At 40.4% G+C, this 18214-nt stretch overlaps 1 protein-coding gene across 3 annotated transcripts in view; it reads left to right on the top strand.

The window, feature by feature from the left end:
- The window catches only part of FNDC3A (fibronectin type III domain containing 3A), a 124992-nt gene that overhangs the window by 45987 nt on the left and 60791 nt on the right, over window positions 1-18214 (top strand). Inside the window, exon 1 of one of the 3 annotated variants that reach the window (XM_054058772.1) lies at window positions 16409-16430. The exons of the other annotated variants lie outside the window; for them this stretch is intronic. Within the exon in view, the coding sequence (XP_053914747.1) occupies window positions 16424-16430 (7 nt within the window). The 5' untranslated portion in view covers window positions 16409-16423. Of the gene's footprint in view, window positions 1-16408; window positions 16431-18214 lie in introns of those variants that run through there. 3 annotated transcript variants of the gene reach the window in all.

The raw sequence follows: 18214 nt of genomic DNA, 5'->3' as shown, positions 1-18214 counted from the left end.
ATTGCAGAATAAATGAATGAAGATGACTCATCTTCAGCACATTTTGTCACAGTCCCAAGTTACAGCTAAGGGCTATTAAATGTTACTCCACATAATAAGAGAGACCATGTTCTATATGTCTCTGCAAAGGAAGATTGCCATTTTCATAATAAAATAAGAAAATGTATGTAAATTAGAATGAGTCATAAATACTTCATGCTTTGAAATGAAATGAAGTATCACTATTAAGGTTAGTCCCTGGAATAAAAGTTAAGCAATCTTAACCTGATTTTTTTTCTCTTTAAAATAAGAAATAAAATACTTCTGATAAGTGTTTTCAAGGATATCAAGAGGAAGAGATGATCATATCAGTTGTGAGGCTACTGTAGTGAAGCACAAACTTTAGTGCATTCTAAGATTAACTTCAGCTTTACAACACCAAACTTGCACATTACTGAGAATATTGTATGAATAAAATTGTTACGGAATCAAAAATGCTTTGAATTGGAAAGGACCTTTATAGATCATCTAGTCCAATCCCCTGCTATGGGCAAGGACACGTTCCACTAGATCAAAGCCCCATCCAGCATGTCCTTGAACACTTCCAGTGATGGGTCATCCACAGCTTCTCTGGAAAACCTGTTTCAGTGCCTCACTGCCCTCTTAGTGAAGAAATTCTTTATTATACTTAATCTAAATCTACCCTATTTCAGTTTAAAACCGTTGTCCCTTGTCCTATCACTACATGCCCTCGTAAAAGATCTCTTTGTGCCTTTCTTTAACCTCCCCTTATATATTGAAAGGGTGCGGTCAGGTCTCCCCAGAGCTTTCTCTTGTCCAGGCTGAACAACCCCAACTCTCTTAAGCCTTTCTTCACAGGAGAGGTGCTCCATCCCTCTGATAACTTTCATGGCCCTCCTGGACCCACTTCAACAGACCTATATCCTTCCCGTGCTGAGGACTCCAGAAATTAATGCAGGATTACAGGTGGCATCCCGCCAGAGTGGAGTAGAAGGGCAGAATCACTTCCCTTGAACTGCTGGCCACGGTTCTTTTGATGCAACCCAGGACATGGTTGGTCTTCTGGACTGTGAGTGCACATTGCCAGCTCATGTTCAGTTTTTCATCCACCAATAGCCCCAAGTCCTTGGCAGGGCTGTTAGTCTATTATCTGCTGTTATCTGCTGCCAGTTCTCATGTGGGTTTGGTGTTTTTCAGGTAGTGTTAGAGCAACCAAGTCGAACATTTTAAAATCCAAATGAATCTGCTATTAAAGTATATTTGAACAAAAAAATAACCCTAAATTTATTTTATTTGCAGTATTATCTTGTGCTTTTGTGTTGTGTTTTAAGTAAAACTAACTTATTAATGTTGGAGGTGGTCAAAGACCAGTAGTGAAGTCTGTGCAAGTTGTTGCAAACCCCTCAGAAAGGACTTTGCTAGTTGCAGATGGTCATTGGAAGATGTCTTTCACAAGAAGACCTTAATATCAAATCCCAAACCCACTGTGTTACACAAAAATGTGTGCTGTCATTCTGTGTAGATTTTAGAATATACTAGGATACCTGGCCCTGCAGTAGCGATCCCCTATGTTGGCTTTAAAGATGACATCACCTCTAGAAATCCTGTATCTTGTTTATTAAATTACTCTACATCCACCTTTAGCATTGGGCAAAGTTTAGGAACAAAAGAACTTATTTTTCTTTTTAAATACACAGATCTGTAGTAATGGAACAAACTAGAAAATCAATAAAACAGTGTTAACCACAATTCTCTTATTAAGCATCTCTAGACTTCTAAGAGTAGTAGTAGTTAAGAGCCTGGATAATGAAAGCTTACAAGTAAGCCCAGAGGTGTATTATAAAGTTTTTAGTGCTCTACTTTTCCTGCTCCCATTAAATACCGCTTACTAGAGCCATCCAGGGAAGGTGCTCTGGATGATCTTTCTGTAGCTCAAGAAGAAAATTCTTCATCCTTATTTCCATTTACCTGTTTCTCATTTCTAAATACTGAAATCCTACCTGATGACGTGTTTAAGTTTATTTGCTTTTCTTTTTGTCTTCAAAGATACTTTACAGCTTTTCTCCACTGTTGCCTTCTGAAGACACAGATGTAAGGTTTTACACATCAGTTCATTAAAAAATAGATAAATAGATAAAACCACCCCACCTTAAGTAGTAAATCAGTTCAGTTGTTTTATCCATTCCTTCTATGTGAATGAGTGCTGTAGAAGACTAAACATGATCTGCAGGGCTGAAACCGGATACGGGTACTTAGATTAACATACTCTTCTACACATTAATTTCAGGATGTCTGTCAGAAGTATTTAGAGGGCCTTCATTGAGGAAAGTTAAGACAAGTCAACTGAAAGTCTGAGGTCCCAGCAAGCTCCACTTAACTCTTTGTTGAGGATGTCCAAGTAGAGTTTCAGAGCTGAGTCAAGGCGCAGCTTAACTTTAAAGCATCTCTGTTTGGAAATGACCTTCAATATGCACATTTTACAAACACCTATAAATAATTTCTATTTCCAGGTGCCTACAGTCAAACTAAAAATAAGGTCATTGGTATTGTAATATAACTGCAGAGGAGACTCCTCGGTATTGCAACAAGATGAGGAGTAGAGAAAGTAGCCACAAAGTAGCTTGATTTGGAGCTATCTCATTCCAGCTTGATTTGGAGCTATCTCATTCCAATATAATAGTAAGCAGGAGCTGCTCTTTTTGTAGCTTAGAGTGAAAGCCCTTGCAAATTTTGGTGAACAGACTTACCCTTCGCCTTTTATTCGTAAGTTAGCATAAACGTTGGGTGGAGATACGGCAAATAAGGTAAAAAAATAATGATGGATTTAAGCCCTCATTGTAGTGCATGTACAATGCTCGTGCATTGGCTTTGACACACAGGACAGTACTGTTGGCAGGTAAAACGTGCCTGTGAATCCTGGAGCTGCAGCTTGTCTAGCACTATTGCTAGTACTCTGCTGAATTAAAGCTAGTTTAGGTGCATCTACCTGATTCTGTAGTCCCTTTTGCAATAGGGCAGAGGCAATCTTCACTCTTTTCAAGGCTATCTCTCAAATTTGTTTTACTAACTCAACAGAACCTGCAAAGTAGTACAAAACAAGGCCACCCCGCTGACCAGAACAAAATATAGCCATCCAGAAGTCTGTTGTTTAGATCCAGCTCTTTCTGCTCTGAGAGTAGAGCTCCCCAAGCCTTCTCGTGGAACTGCCTGACTTTCTCCTCTAATAAGTCTGAGAACTGACCAGGTCTTGGTGGTCCCAGTCTCCTCCGGCCCTTAAGGAGGCAGTCAGGGATACTACAAGAAGCTGTTGTTGGAAAAGCTTCCTTTATTATGCTGCTTTTCTGCCAGAGCAGCTCGTGTCATGGTTGTGCCAATTTTGTTAGGATTACAAACAATAGATTTCTAAAACATGCTGGTTGTTCCCAGAATAAACTAAACTTGGCAAAATTTTTATTAAAAAGCAAACTAGACCTGTTTTATCACCTCTGCAGCAGCAAATTAAAAAGCAGATTAAAAGGGAAATGCACTAGAATCATAGAATAGTTTGGGTTGGAAGGCACATTAAATATCATCTAGTTCCAACCCCCCTGCCATGGGCAGGGACACCTCCCACTAGATCAAGCTGCTCAAGGTCGCATCCAACCTGGCCTTGGACACCTCAAGGTATGGGGCAGCCAAAAGTTCCCTGAGCAACCTGTGCATCCACCTTACCACTCTCATGGTGAAGAAATTCTTCCTTATGTCTGGCCTAAATCTGCCCCCCTCCAGTTTATACCAGTTCCCCCTCGTCCTATCACTGCAAGCCTTTGTAAAAAGTTCCTCCCCAGCTTTCTTGTAGGCCCTTTCAGGTAGTGGAAGGTTGCTATAAGGTCTTCTCAGAGCTTTCTCTTCTCCAGGCTGAACAAGCCCAACTCTCTCCGCCTATATTCGTATGGGAGATGCTCTTTTTTTCAGATCTCTTTCACATTGTTGGTTGTGGAGTGGTTTAGGAAAAAATTTTATCTAAAATGTGTGGAATGGATCCAGTATCTTTAGTTGGACAAACAAAGACATGCCTGTAACATTTTTGACTTGGCTATTTTCTTATTCTTCTGTTAGATATTTTTCTAACTTTTATTCTGTCTTGACTTCTTTAGCATATTTTGAGAAGTAAACGAGTTCAGAATTTACTATATTCATTATAAGGCATTCAGTCAGGTTGTCCTTTTCATGTCTTATTTTCCTGTATCTTCTCTAATCTCTTCCATCATTCCCCCTCCTCGCTACACTGCAAACCCAGCCTGATGATAGGAAGGTTCTGGAGACATTTGTTTGAAATATCAGTGCTTCAGCTGCATACTGAAGACATCTAATTTTAGGTGTCTAAATGTGTGTTTCTATATGTGGCCTTGGATCTAAGCTCCCATTATAAGTAGTGAAGATTTAGTCACTAGCTATAGTACAGTCAGTGCTTTTCAGCTGACATCAGGTTGCACTGAATAGCACTCCAGGCTCCACTGTCTGTACTGACTGGGTCTCCACTTGCTATAATGAGTGTTTAAAAGTTCTAACTTGCATGCAGACACGTAATTTTAGATACCTAGATGAGATGTTTCCATTCTGGAACTGAAGTCTGGCTATTATAAGCTGAAATAAGTAAGGCTACATCCTGAAAACATCTCATTTGAGTGTGTTGTTTCGCTGTTGTGCCCACAGTGAATCTTTGTCCCCAAGCATCAGAACTTTTTGAACTCATCCATTTCCACGAGCACCCAACATCTCACATTTTACAAGGATGATACCAGTACTTGGAGGTGCTTGTTGGAAACACCTGCAGCCTGGAGTTGCAGCTAGACAATGCCCCTAAAACTTGGTTTCCATAACTGTAGTCAGTCATACCTGGCCCACAAGGCTGCAAAGTGTTAACTCAAACCACTGTGGGCTATCTGAGTCTGAAATCATTTGGCTGAATCTTGTATACAGTATGTTAAGCTTGACATGTCTGCATGTGACAGTATTATAATAGTCTGCAGCATTGCAGTCAGTTTATCTGTTTTCTAATCATAGAATATTTTGGGTTGGAAGGGACCCTTACAGGTCATCTAGTCCAACCCGTCTGCAAAGAGCAAGAACATCTTCGGTTAGATCAGGTTGCTCAGAGCCCCGTCCAACCTGACCTTGATGCTAAGGTTGTGTAGACAGAGGGCCAAGGTAGCAAAAGAAAGACATCAGGAGGTTAGTCTCCCTTCATTTTCACCAGGGTTGTCTGTATGGGTCCAGGTACACTTTCCTTTCGGGAAGGTAATATCTAACTGAATGTTGCAACTTTGAATCCATGGGGTTTTTTTATTACTCTGTTCTTAGTTCTGCTTTTTTCTAATGGATGAATCAGCAGAGCATGGCTTGATAGATATGGCTGCGCGTGTGTTACTGCTAGTAAAGGATTATAGTTGTCTTTTTTTGACCGTCTGTTAAAAACCTGAGGTTTTGTCAGCTTGCATGAGTTACATGAACACAACACTCTTAAACTTCATTGAAACCATGGTAATATAACTTCCTTTCCCCTTCTTCCTTTTGCAGACATGCAGCAATCTGTTTTACGTCTAAAGCAGTTTATTATCCAAATGAAGGAAAGGAAGGACAAAGATAATAAGGTCATTACAAACATAGGCTAGCTATGCACAAATATAAACAGCTACTGTGTAATGCAAGTTAAAGACCAATTACAACTATGTGAGTTCAGCCACTTAAAGCCATTAAGAAATAGTGTAATTACATGGGGTTTCAAATAAAGTTGGAAGGGCCAAGTTGACTGGTAGTGAATACAGTTACCCACAGCGCTGTTCTTTTTTCCTTTTTGCCTAAGATAAGCCCTTTCTTACATTGCAAAGGGCTTTCCAGTTGTCCCTCAGAAAATGCAGTTGTCTGGAGCAGGTGCCATAGTTCACCATCCCAAAGCCTTCAGATCTTTTCAAGTGACTGTACAGCACCTGATAACTTATAGGTTGATCTCAAGTTAAAGGTATTAGAGCTACTAGAGAAGGTGACTACACCTCCCTTCCCTTTTGATGAATCAGCTGTTCTGTGAGTGTGCTCTTTCCCTTGTGCTTGATCTCAATTTGTTTTTCAACAGCATTTTTCAACTGCTATTCTCCAGCAGTTTCACCTGTCTTTTCCCTTTGCTGCTGTACATATGGGCCATATGCAAAAATACTGAGTATATTGTTTTCCTTGAATGATCTTGACATCTGTCCTCAAAGGTAGAGTGGATGTGCCTTCCAAGGCAACTGAGAAAAGAGCTATGCATGCTAAACCGGCGGTCTATATTATTGCTTCATTAATAATTCTTAAAAGGAGCTAATACAAAACTAGTTTCAGTAAGATGTGAGTATTCCCCATCGCAACCTCTTCATAATGAAGTGTTGCAGCAGTCCTAGAAAAATCTTATGAAACATGGACAGATCACTTATACTAGAAGGACCGCACTGAACAAAGACCCCAAAAGGACTGTGGGCTGAGGCACAGTCCCAAAGTAGTGAAAGCCCTACTCATAAAACACACTGTTTGCAAGCCAGTTCCAAAAACTAACAAAAAAACCAAAGCAAACTACTAAAGCTGGTGGAAGCAAATCAGGTTCCCAGGAAGAGGGCAGGGAAATAATGTTAGGTCTACGAGCTGTGACTTAATGATGCTGCAGTCTTATAGGATTCAGTATGAAAGATGTAGAAAACAGGGAGGAAAATGATGTATCTACAGAGAGTTGTTAGCCTTTCTCTTTTTCTTTGTTTTTTTTCCCCACAAGTTTCATTTAAGGTGGTCTCTTGAAAGACAGCATTTAAGTGAAATGCTACTGTGTTACGTCCTCAGTTGCTTTAGCCTTGAAGAGGTTGTGCTCTGAAGGGCACCACTCTTGACAGAGTTAGCTCTTAGGGATAATGTAACCAAGAGACAACTCAGTAAAACTCTTAAAGTAGCAGGTAGATTTAGAAAATTATATTAAACATAATTAAGTTTGTGTTTATTCTTATTTTTTGTTGTGCCTTCCATATATTTTGTTTCTCATTTTGTGGTCAGGCACAGAACTGTATGGTTCAATTTAAAAAAAAAAAAAATAGAAAAAAAAGTAAGTTTAGCCTTACCTAGCTTTTAGGATCAGTTAAATCTGAAATGTCATCTGACTTTTTACTTTTAGTTTTAAAAAGCTGTCATGCAGGCAGATCCTTGAAGTGCCTAAAGCCCAAGATGAGTTTAGGCATTTGAGAAGCTATTTTTTTTTTTCTGAATTGGGTAATAAGAGGTCAAAAGCAGAGAGACTGCCTCTGATTTATTGTGGCACTACTGGCAGTGCAATTTGGGGGAGCATCTGGTGACTAAGAGTGAAAATATTTAGTAAGTTACAAGGACAGTCTGAGCCACTTAAAAGTTCTTCCAGCATGAATGAGTTTTAAAAATCACCTGCTAAGAGAGCTGAAAAATAAAAGTGAAATTTTTATTTCAGCAAATGCTGAAGTGAGATGCAGAGGACTATCTCGTATGAGCCTAACTTCCACTCTTTTCCTGGACTTGTACTGCAAATGGGTATGAGAGGACTGGCAAGCATAAGATTTGGAGGTTGATTGTAGACAGTTTGGTCACTTTTCACTGCAGACTTCAGGCCCCTGTGTGAACAGTGCTTTTTCTACATAGGTTGTAAATCTGACACAATGTAGCCTTTTCAATAAAGTCTGTGTAAAAGATGTGATTTTATGCTTACTACACCCTTCTAATTCTTGTACAAAGAAAGATTGCGTAAAAGGGAGGAAAACGTACCTCGGAAAGACCCTATCTTTTCTCTTAATTGCAGCTATATACTCTCATATTTCCTTGCATTCCTTTCCAGCAAGGTTCTGACACATACTAGACTAGGAATCTTATTCATATGCCCACACAGCTTTATCTGTAGGTTGTTTCGCCAATTCATTCTCTGACAGGTCTTTAAAATACCATGCAGAGCACCGATTTGCCCATAACAGCCTTCCAGCTGCCCATTATCTTCACAGAATTACAATGTGTTGCCTTTTTTTTTTTTCAGTTACTGACCTCATACTCTCATCAGAAAAGCAGATCTATTATTTTTTTATGCGAAAGAATCTAGTCTCATCTTAGTGACAACAGTTAAACAGAAGAGTGTTAGGTGTTGGGTTTGGGTTTCTTCTCAGAAGCATGGAAACTTATGTTGCTGGATCATGTTGTTGTATGGTGGTGTTGTCCAGACACAGCAGCACAAGTAGTACTTTGGCAGGTAAACATTTCTGTGTAGCTTCAGAGAGCTGAACAGAATGTCTGAAGTGCCTGAGAATATGCGAAGTAGCAAAGGAGGCTAAATGTTAGTTAAGTTTATGTCTATGTAGGATATAACTTTGGGAATATGAAGGCCAGCGGGAAGTAAATCAAGGGACTAAAGAATGCAAGTGTAAAGAATTGAAGATATGCAGTGGAGTCTTGAGGCCAGATGCTTGTCTCCATGCTGCAAAATTCAAAGCACAGTACAGAATCCTTTTTAATTTCTATGTCTAAAGAGCTTCAGCAGAGTCAATATAACCTTACTTGGTTGGGGCTTTTTTAAGGTTCTGAATTGTGGATGAAATAGGAAAGGATTGAATTCTAAAGCATGATGCACAGCTAGGCTAAATGTAAATATAACCTTTCTTAATCACTCAGTAACCACTGTAGTCACGTATCTTTCCGCTATCAAGATATACTGGAAATACTTGGCATTTCAGCCAAGCTGATCATCCAGACACCTCCAGTGGCATAGGAAGTGTATTCCAGAAGTGGTAACAGTGGTAAAAGGTCAACAAAAACATGCATAAACTGTCTAAAGGAGTGTTGTTTGAATGGTACCCCTGAACTGGGTGAGATGCAGTTATACACAATACGGGGTCATGTATAATATTAATAAATTATAAATGGGAATCTCCCTGATTGAAACTTGATAAAGAGGAGAAGGAAGCAGGTAAGCTATTTGACTTACAAGGTAAGCATGATCTCCATTGTCATGTATCTGTAGAGGTTACTGTGATCTTAAAATGCATCAGGGCAGTTCTTGCTAGTGCAGCTTGGGATGTTTAGTAGTATTTTATGGGATTCTGCTGAGACCTCAACTGTAACTTTATAGTTCATGTATTCAGGAGATGAAATGAAGCTGATACTAGGTGTTGTAGAAAAGTGCTGTTAGGATATTCAGAGGAATGAGGAGTTTATTTTATAAAAGAGTAGAAGAATTTGGTTTGTTAGGCTAAAAATGAATTTTGTTAGGAATAGTTAAGTAAACACTAGGGATTTAACACCCCCCCCCAAAAAAAAATGTAGTTACTAGTTAATGCCAGTGCTGCTGGAATTTCAAATGGCTGTGACTAACTTTTGTCTAATTACAAGAAACCTCCTTGTGAGGAGAGCAGTGCTCTCAGACAGCTCTAGAGTGCTCTAGGGAGATGTATAGGTTAAAGAACCAACTGTTTTAAGATCGGCCTTCATGTTTTACGTAGAATCCATTTATGATGCATCTTGATGTATGGTAATGGGGGAGAAGAATGAAGCTGAAATAGCAGGTGAATAGACTTGATTCATGAGGTCTTTCTCAGCGCTTGGGCCCTGATTGTGCAGCAACAGAAAATTTAGGTCTCCTGCATCCAGACGGTAGTAAAGCAATAAAAAAGGTTTCTGTGCAAAGGACACATTTACTGTCCAGCTATTAAGTAATTTTTTTGTCTCAGCTCCTTCGTAGAGGGATATATTGATCCATACATAATGTATGGTGAGGAGCTTCACCATATTCATGTCCTTTTCCCTTTCTTCTGGTTTGGAATGACAACTTTTATATGTCTGAGCCAAGTTAGTTGTTTCTTCCCTGGCCTCTTGTTTGGCACAGGTTGAGTAGATTCCTTACATAGTTCTTTCTGGCTCTGCATTCATTTTGGCTGCCAAAGCGCTGCGTAAGTTGCTTTCTAAAACATATTTGGTTACAGAGCAAATTGAATATGAAGATAACACTGCAAGAGCATAGGCTTATCTTTGTGTGTGGCCCCTGTTTAATGCTTTACCAGATACTTTCTTTCTGATAATACATATTTATTAACATTGTTGAAAGCTTTTTATCAACAACTTTGTCATTGAGCTTTCATTTGTCATAAGACCTTTGTCATTGAAGCTCTTAGTGTTTGAGCTTACAGACTTCCTCTGTGTGGTAACTTGCTTGAGATTTGGAGAAAAGAATTCCATGTTGAAGGGATCTGTAAAGAGTTCATTGTGAAGAATCAAGGAGCCTTTGTCACAAAATACACCAAAAAAGACCAAATTTTAAATTTCAAATGCTAAAACAAGTTTAAAAGTTGTAAATAAATAAAAATTTTTAACGCTTTTATTAGTTAGTGTGTGGTGATTTTTTTTTTTAAGCTAAGACCTTTTGAATCTCTTTCAACAGTAAAATGTGGGTATTGGTTGAAGGTGTTTAGTGATCTGTATGGCAGTAGAAACATTTCACTACAGAAGAGGCTGCAGGTGTTTGTAGTAATTACGGTACCTCTTTATGTTGCTGTGTCTGACTGGGAACATCAGTTCTTTTTTAGGTATACTCTGGTTTGGGGTTGGTTAATTTGGGACCAAATTTCTGCAAAAGTTTTTAATCATGAGAACTCTTGTGTGTTGACCTTAAGTCATGAGCAGAATTGGAAGTCTTAATCTAAATGTTTCAAGTATCTGTTTTGTCAGGTGCAATGTTATTAAGAATTTTCAAGATCAGTAGTTTTTCAGTCAAACTTTCATTTCTGATGTCTTCCAAGCATCCCTTATTGTAGCTGCATTCATAATCTCGTCTTTTTTTTATTGGTAGAAAGACAGAAGAGTATGTCCCTGCAATGGACTGTAATCACAAGGGGTGTCACATTCAGGCTGTTTGCATTCTACCTTAGTTCTAATTTCAGAAGCTTTTAGCTGCCAAAGTCTCAGACGCAGCCCAGGTCACCCACTTAATCACAACCTAATCCTAGCAAGCACATTGAATTCACTGCTTCTTCTGTTTCAACCATGGCATTCCCTGTAGAGGAATATAATTGTACATTGCCTATAATTGTACAAAACATGAGGTTGCAGCAGGACAGTCAGAAGCCAGAAGAAAGACAATATAGAGACAATATATAAATGGTGCCTTTCTCTCTCTCCAAAACAAAAGATAGGCTGTTTGTTTATTCGGGCTATATTAAGTCTATCCCCAAATGCAAACAGTATCAGCAGTAGGAAATTGTTAAAGAACTCACTCAGAACTGAGGAGATCTGAGGGTTTTAACTCTGTGAGGTACTACAGAATCTGATTCCAGCAGAGCCCTCTAGCATGTGACTCTGGGTATTGTGAGTTTAGAAGACTCCATAAGAAGACAATCTGCTTTTTTCTTTTGATGTAGTAGGGATTTGGGTAAAGTTCTGAGTTCCGGTTCCTGTTTTCAGGGCTGGCTCTGTATTGTCTGTTTAGAAGCTGTTGAAATAAAGGAGTTAAGCATCTCTAGCATGGACAGGAGCTTTGTTGCATTCCAGTTTTTAGTGGCCTATCTTCAGTAGAGGTGACCCAAGTTATTCCATAGGTGTACATTGCACTTTCCTAGATAGGAGCAAGCTGTAGGGTTGATCTCTCTGAGCACAATCCAGAAGTTAGCCTGCCTGCTAACTGAACAAGGCATCTTTTCCTGACAGCAGAAATCTACTCTCAGAAAACTTGATGTGCTCTCCTGAAATTTGACAGAAGAGTGACTAGGGCAGGCCTGAACCAGGTATCTACTTGAGGACACACGGTGCTTAATGATTTGGATCATTCGGTATGAGGTGGCTGCCTGATAAAATGTACTGAAGCTCAGAGTTGTCCTCTGGAGACAGCCAGTGAATCACCCGGCTGAAGCAGTATTTGCTTTAGGCGCTGCAACGTGTGAGGTGTGTAACATCAGATGTTTTCCATTTGGTCTTATGTCCCATTTTTTGTCACATGACAAAAATTGTGTCATTTGCTTGGGGCTCATTCCCTACATGACAGAAGGAGTTTGCGTTACCAAATGTCAGCTTTTGAATTGGCAGCTTCAGGGACTGTTTTCTTCACTTATGATTTGGAATAAAACCATGTAATAAAGTGTTACTTCAAAGTTTATTTCATAGTTTAGAAACTTGCATCTGAACATTGCAGTTCCACAAACAAATGTTGGTGGAATCTTTGTTGGTGACCTCAGATGAATGGCAGGCATAAAAAAAAATTGTATATGGTGAATGTGAAGAGAGGAAGTCTTGTAGGACTGAACATTTTCTATATCTTTGTATTGTTACAGAAGACCTTTTCATCTGACTGGAACAACAAACTCACCTAATCTAAGAATTAAAATTCAAGTGGGACAGAGATTCTTGGGGTTTGAGGAGTTTTTTAAATCAGCTGTTATCATTAACATTTTATGTCTACTAAGAACAAGATTGAGCCCTGGTTTTGCAGCCTAGAACTCTAGTTGTGGGGCCAGTGTCTAAATTTACCTAGTTTTCTCTCTTTCTGGTAAATCATGTAGAATCCTGGATTATGGTATTCCTGGAAAGCTGAGGCACCTCACATCCTGCTAACGTAGTTTTATATCTTCTAGTTAGGAATGACCACTCCCAAATTTGTACCTCTAAAGAAAGATGTGTGTTGTATTTATTTTGGGTATTAGGAGGACTTCAGCTAATACTAATAATAATCATCATCATCTTTGTTCTGCTTTGGTTTTATTTTAAATAAACCATCTGAATGTGTCTTGCATTCATTTACATAGTTAGCTGGAAGCCTAAACAACTCGCAGGTTTTCAAACGAAAGTACCCGTTATTCGTGGATTCCAGGGACTCAGAGTGGTACATCTTTAGAGGTGTTTGCCTTGCATAGAAATAAAAATTTGAGTTAGGCGCCATATTTTCTCTTGGCAGCCTTTACTGGTATTCTTAATGAGTTTCTCACACTATATATGTTGTAATACTCAATCACAGTTTGCACAAACAGAATTTCAGTGATTCCACAATCTCTTCTGTGTGTTTTCAATCCATAGCTTTAAAACACCCTCCCCTAGATTTTGGCAAAATTGTTTCAGTGTTTATACGGATGCTACATCATAGTAATATAAGTAATATTCAATAAGTCATATTCAAGTCATAATCTGTATTTAGATCTATATACGATAATTTGAGGGGGGAATATTAAGAAATTTGCACAAGGGAGGCAGAGGCTTCTCTGAATGCCAGCTCCGAGACAGTTGAACGTGCCAGAAAATTTGCACTCTGATTTCAAATCAATGTAGCCAGGTAGGGATGCAAAGAAAAAAATAACTCATTAGTGTCATAAGTTCTATATAATGATGCCAAAAAGGCCTTTACAAGTAATTATACTACATAATTCCATTTTTGGCACAACCAGGTGCCGAAGGCGGGAGGGAAGGGGTGATGTTAAACCTCATTCCTTCCAAGATCTCTCCTCTCTGAATCAATATGCTCTCTTGTAGAAGCCACCGTCTACAGCCAAGAACTGCCAACTGCTGAGAATCCTTTGTGCTATTCATCTCTTAACCACAAGGGGTTATCAGTAGTAGTGCATTACTTTTTAGCTTTCCAGTTTGCAGTACTATGTGGCCTAAAAAAATCTGATTAGAAAAACACAGATTCTAGAAGTAACAACTGTTAGATGACTAAATTGTAGTTTTTCCCGAATGTTACTAATCAAATGGAATATGATTAAGCAGTATGCACAAATATTAAATATTAGTCTGAAAAAGTTGCACATCAGCACTGCTCAGCGTAAGTGCTAGGAAATTAGGCTCTCCTTGCATAAAAAGCTAAACAAATATCTGATGCAGTTAGATTAGAATGAGTGCAGATTATTTTTCCTGCTAATAAAAACATTTTCATCAAAGCTTCTCTGTTAAGAATGGTAAATCACATTTGACTTCTGTTGAAATGGAATGATTTATGGTTCACCTGATATTTAAATTGGACGACTGTGAGAGAGAGAAAACAATTTTGTGACATAACTTGTCCACATAGTTACTAAATAACTGCCCTAAGTCTAAACCTAAAACAGGCAGTGAAACAAAGCATTTTAACAATCTAGACTGCACAGTACAATGTCTGTGTTGCATTTACAAATTAACATCTTAGATGCATTGATACATTTTGTTAACGAAGTAGGATAGAGTTGACCACTGTGCCACATAATTGCTTCATGAAGAATGTATAAAAACTTTTTATTGTTGGAGTATCTCAAAAGACTAAAATCATCCTTTTCTGGGTTCCAAAGTGTAATATTGTGTTATGAAGTTTGCACCATTTAAAGGCATTGGCTTGCAGTCTTTTCTAAACACAAAATTGTAGCATGGTCATTATTTAGAAAGAGGTGAAATGAAAATACATTTAAAATCTGAACACAGAAACCATTGTCACCTCTTTCTTCTGAAAGTGCATGAGGTCATTATAAAAGAAAACCGATATCTGTATTGATGGTAAGGTGCTATAGGAATCTGTCATCTCTGCACTTTACCTGTGAGAAGGGATTTCAAGTCTTTTTTTATTTTTCTGAATATGTATGTGTAGTTTCATGGGAAAAGATTAGGATCTCATTAGGATGTAATCTTTAAAAATACTGTAGTTAGGCTTCATGCTCTTTTATCCATTATTCCAAAGCCTCTGTGGATGAAACTGATGCTTTCCCCCCCTACTTTTGAAAGGAACTATGTAAACATTTTACCTTAAGCTTTTCCTTGTGTTTGCCAGCCTGCAATCTACTGATAGATTTTTATTTTTTTTTCTGTAGCCAATTAATATGTTTAAATTGATGATGATGCTTTGTCAGCTGCTTTTCCCCAGCCTTGGTGGCAAAAGTAGACAGATGGATTGGGGAAGGGATTGTTTTGTCAAGATGAATTTAGAGCATAAGAAATATGTTAAATTGACAGCATTGAGAACTGAAGTCTTTTGATTGCCTGTGTCCTTGTAGTCGTAGTTCCTTCTGGTTCCTCTTGCCTAGCTCAGGCCTAACACTAAGTTCTGTGCTTGCTTTTCTTTTTTGTTATTATTTGCCCCAATTACATTGCACCTAGTAAAGGTAAAGCTGCTGATGCTTTGTGGTAAAGTTTTAGCACCTGTTAACCTAAAGTACTGATTCGGAAGTATTTTCCAGGCATAGCTTACAAGACAAATGTAGGCCAGTTGGAGGTGGTGGTTGTTACTGGGTTTTCTTTAATGGTAGCTACTGGGAGCCCAAAATAAAACTTTGAAGTCTTAGCTGTTATGTCCGAGATCTGAAGGGGCTACAAGAAAGCTGCGGAGGGACTTGTTACAAAGCCTTGTAGTGATAGGACAAGGGGCAATGGGGAATCCTTAACATAGGAAGGATATGGAGCTGGTGGGATGGGTCCAGAAGAGGCTACAGAGCTGATCAGAGGACTGGAGCACCTCCCATACAAGGATAGGCTGAGAGGGTTGGACTTGTTCAGCCTGGAGAAGAGAAGGCTCTAGGGAGAACTTAGAGTGAACTTCCAGTACCTGAAGGGGCTACAAGAAAGCTGGGGAGGGACTGTTTACAAAGGCTTGTAGTGATAGGACATGGGGCACTGGGTATAAACTGGAGAGGGGCAGATTTAGACTAGACGTTAGGAGGAATTTCTCCACCATGAGGGTGGTGAGGCACCGGCACAGGTTGCCCAGGGAAGTTGTGGCTGCCCCATCCCTGGAGGTGTTCAAGGCCAGGTTGGATGGGACCATGGGCAGGGAGGTGTCCCTGCCCATGGCAGGGGGGTTGGAACTGGATGATCTTTAATGTCCCTTCCAAGTCAAACCATTCTATGGTTCTATGTAAAAGCCAGAGCGGTGCAACTATTTGTGGCACCTGGGACTATTGATCTGCTGCAGCCGTCGGTGTTGGAGGGGTGTGCTGCTACGTCAGCCGCGTGCTCTATTGTTTCAAGCACTGTGGCCTTTGTGTTTGATCCTGTCAGCGCTTGCGTCAGCGATGCACATCGCGGACCGCGTGATGTCAAAGTGTGGGTGTTCGCTTATAGAGCCATAGTTAACCTAATGTGCCGCAGTAAATCCCGAACGCGCTTCCTCCTGGGGACAGCAGTGATTCATCACCGCTCGCATTAGACTGATGCTAAGTATAGCTGCGCTCCCACAGCAGCATCCACGCGCATCAGTACCAAAGGCACTCATCCAGAAAGGGTTTGCACCCCGCTCCGTGTGCTCAGCACCCCCTTTCCTAGTTGTCAACCCATTAGCAGTTCAACCCCAGGTAAATCCCGTGGCAGCCTCGCGCCGGGGTTATCCTTTCTGACTTAATGGCATTGATGAGGATCCGAGCTGCGGCTGCGGCGGGCGGGGCGGGGCGGGCGGAGCGGGCGGAGCAGCCTCGCCCGGGCCGACATGAGCGGTAAGGACTGCGGGGCGTAGGGCGGTGGGGTGGGGGTCCGCAGCGAGTCCGCAGCCCCTCGGGCCGGGCCGGCGCTGCTGCGCCGCGATGGGGCCGCGATGGGCGCGGGGAGGAGCCCGAGGGACCCGCCGGTGCCTCCCCGCGCCGGAGCGGGGGCCGTTCCTGCCTCGGACTCGCGTCCCGAGCGGTGTGCGGTCCCTGACACGCGTCCCGAGCTTTAGGCGATCCTCGACACACATCCCAAGCTTTATGCGATCCTTGACACACGTCCCGAGCTTTCTGTGATTCCTGACACACATCCCGAGCTTTATATGATGCTTGACACGCATTGTGAGCTTTCTATAACCCAAGACATGCATCCCAAGCTTCACGCGATCCTTGACACGCATCCTGAGCTTCATGTGGTCCTCAACACGCATCCTGAGCTTTCTATGATCCAAGACATGCACCCGAAGCTTTATGTGGCCCTTGACAGGCATACCGAGCTTTATGCAATCCTTGACACACATCATGAGCTTTCTGTAATCCAAGACATGCGTCCCAAGCTTCATGCGGTCCTTGACATGCATCTGGAGCTTCATGTGGTCCTCGACACACATCCTGAGCTTTATGTGGTCCTTTACAGGCATACCAAGCTTTATGCAATCCTTGACACACATCATGAGCTTTCTGTAGTCCAAGACATGCATCCCGAGCTTCATGCGATCCTTGACACACTTCCTGAGCTTTATGCGATCCTTGACACGTATCCTGAGCTTTATGTGTTCCTCGACTTGCATCTCGAGCTTTATGTGATCCTTGACAAGCATCCAGAGCTTTATATGATCCTTGACACACATCTGAAGCTTTATGTTGTCCTCAACTCGCATCTCGAGCTTTATGTGATCCTTGACACGTGTCCTGAGCTTTATGTGATCCTCGACATGCATCCTGAACTTTATACGGTCTTCAAAACACATCTTGAGCTTTATGCGGTCCCTGAAACGCATCTCAAACTTTATGCGATCCTCAACATGCATTCCAAGTTTCATGCAATCCTTGACATGCGTCCTGAGCTTTCGGTGATCCTTGACACGCATCCAGAGCTTTATTTGATCCTCGACAGGCACCATGATTGTTTGGGTTTTTTTAAACGTAGGGCAGAATGCTTGCATAGAAATGTTTTTCAAGTGTTCTCTTTCGTAATAGTGAAATGGCAAATTTCAGGACAATAATAAACTGAAAGTGAGGCAAAACATCTGTTACTGGGGTTCAGTTGAGTTAAATAAACCCTTACTGTGTTAGATGAGTCATTTTTCAAGAATAAAATATAAAACAAGGCTGTACGTTTGTTTTGTCTCCCACAGTACTACTTTTGCACTGCTAATATAAGTAAACTTGTGTACCTGGAAGTGTATATAGAAAATTAGAGATACACACACACCCCCCCCTTACAATGGTCAAGTCATCAACGTTTATAATAGAGGGATTTGGGCAAAGTCAATTACATTTATATGCGGTATAGAAAGTCAGATGTTTGTTTTAACACAAATTCCTGATGCTGCTGTTTGCTGATCCTCTTTACTCAGTCTTGCCTTATGGTAAAAGACACTGGCTTTGTCATGCACCAGTCTAGCCAATACCTAAAAGCATGAAAATTCCTCTTGCAGCGTGTTTCACTGAAGTAGAGCGAAGACCTTCGCATTAGTAGTTATTAAAATGAAAAAAAAAACAACCTATTTTATAGCATATTAGCATTTTGCCTTTAGATACAGGAAAGCTTTTTTAAATTTCTACAGTTAGTA

This window comes from Cuculus canorus, chromosome 1 (genome assembly GCF_017976375.1).
Source record: "Cuculus canorus isolate bCucCan1 chromosome 1, bCucCan1.pri, whole genome shotgun sequence".
NCBI classification, from domain to species: Eukaryota; Metazoa; Chordata; class Aves; order Cuculiformes; family Cuculidae; genus Cuculus; species Cuculus canorus.
Note: the sequence above shows the minus strand (reverse complement) of the source record. Positions and strands in the feature narration are given on the sequence as shown.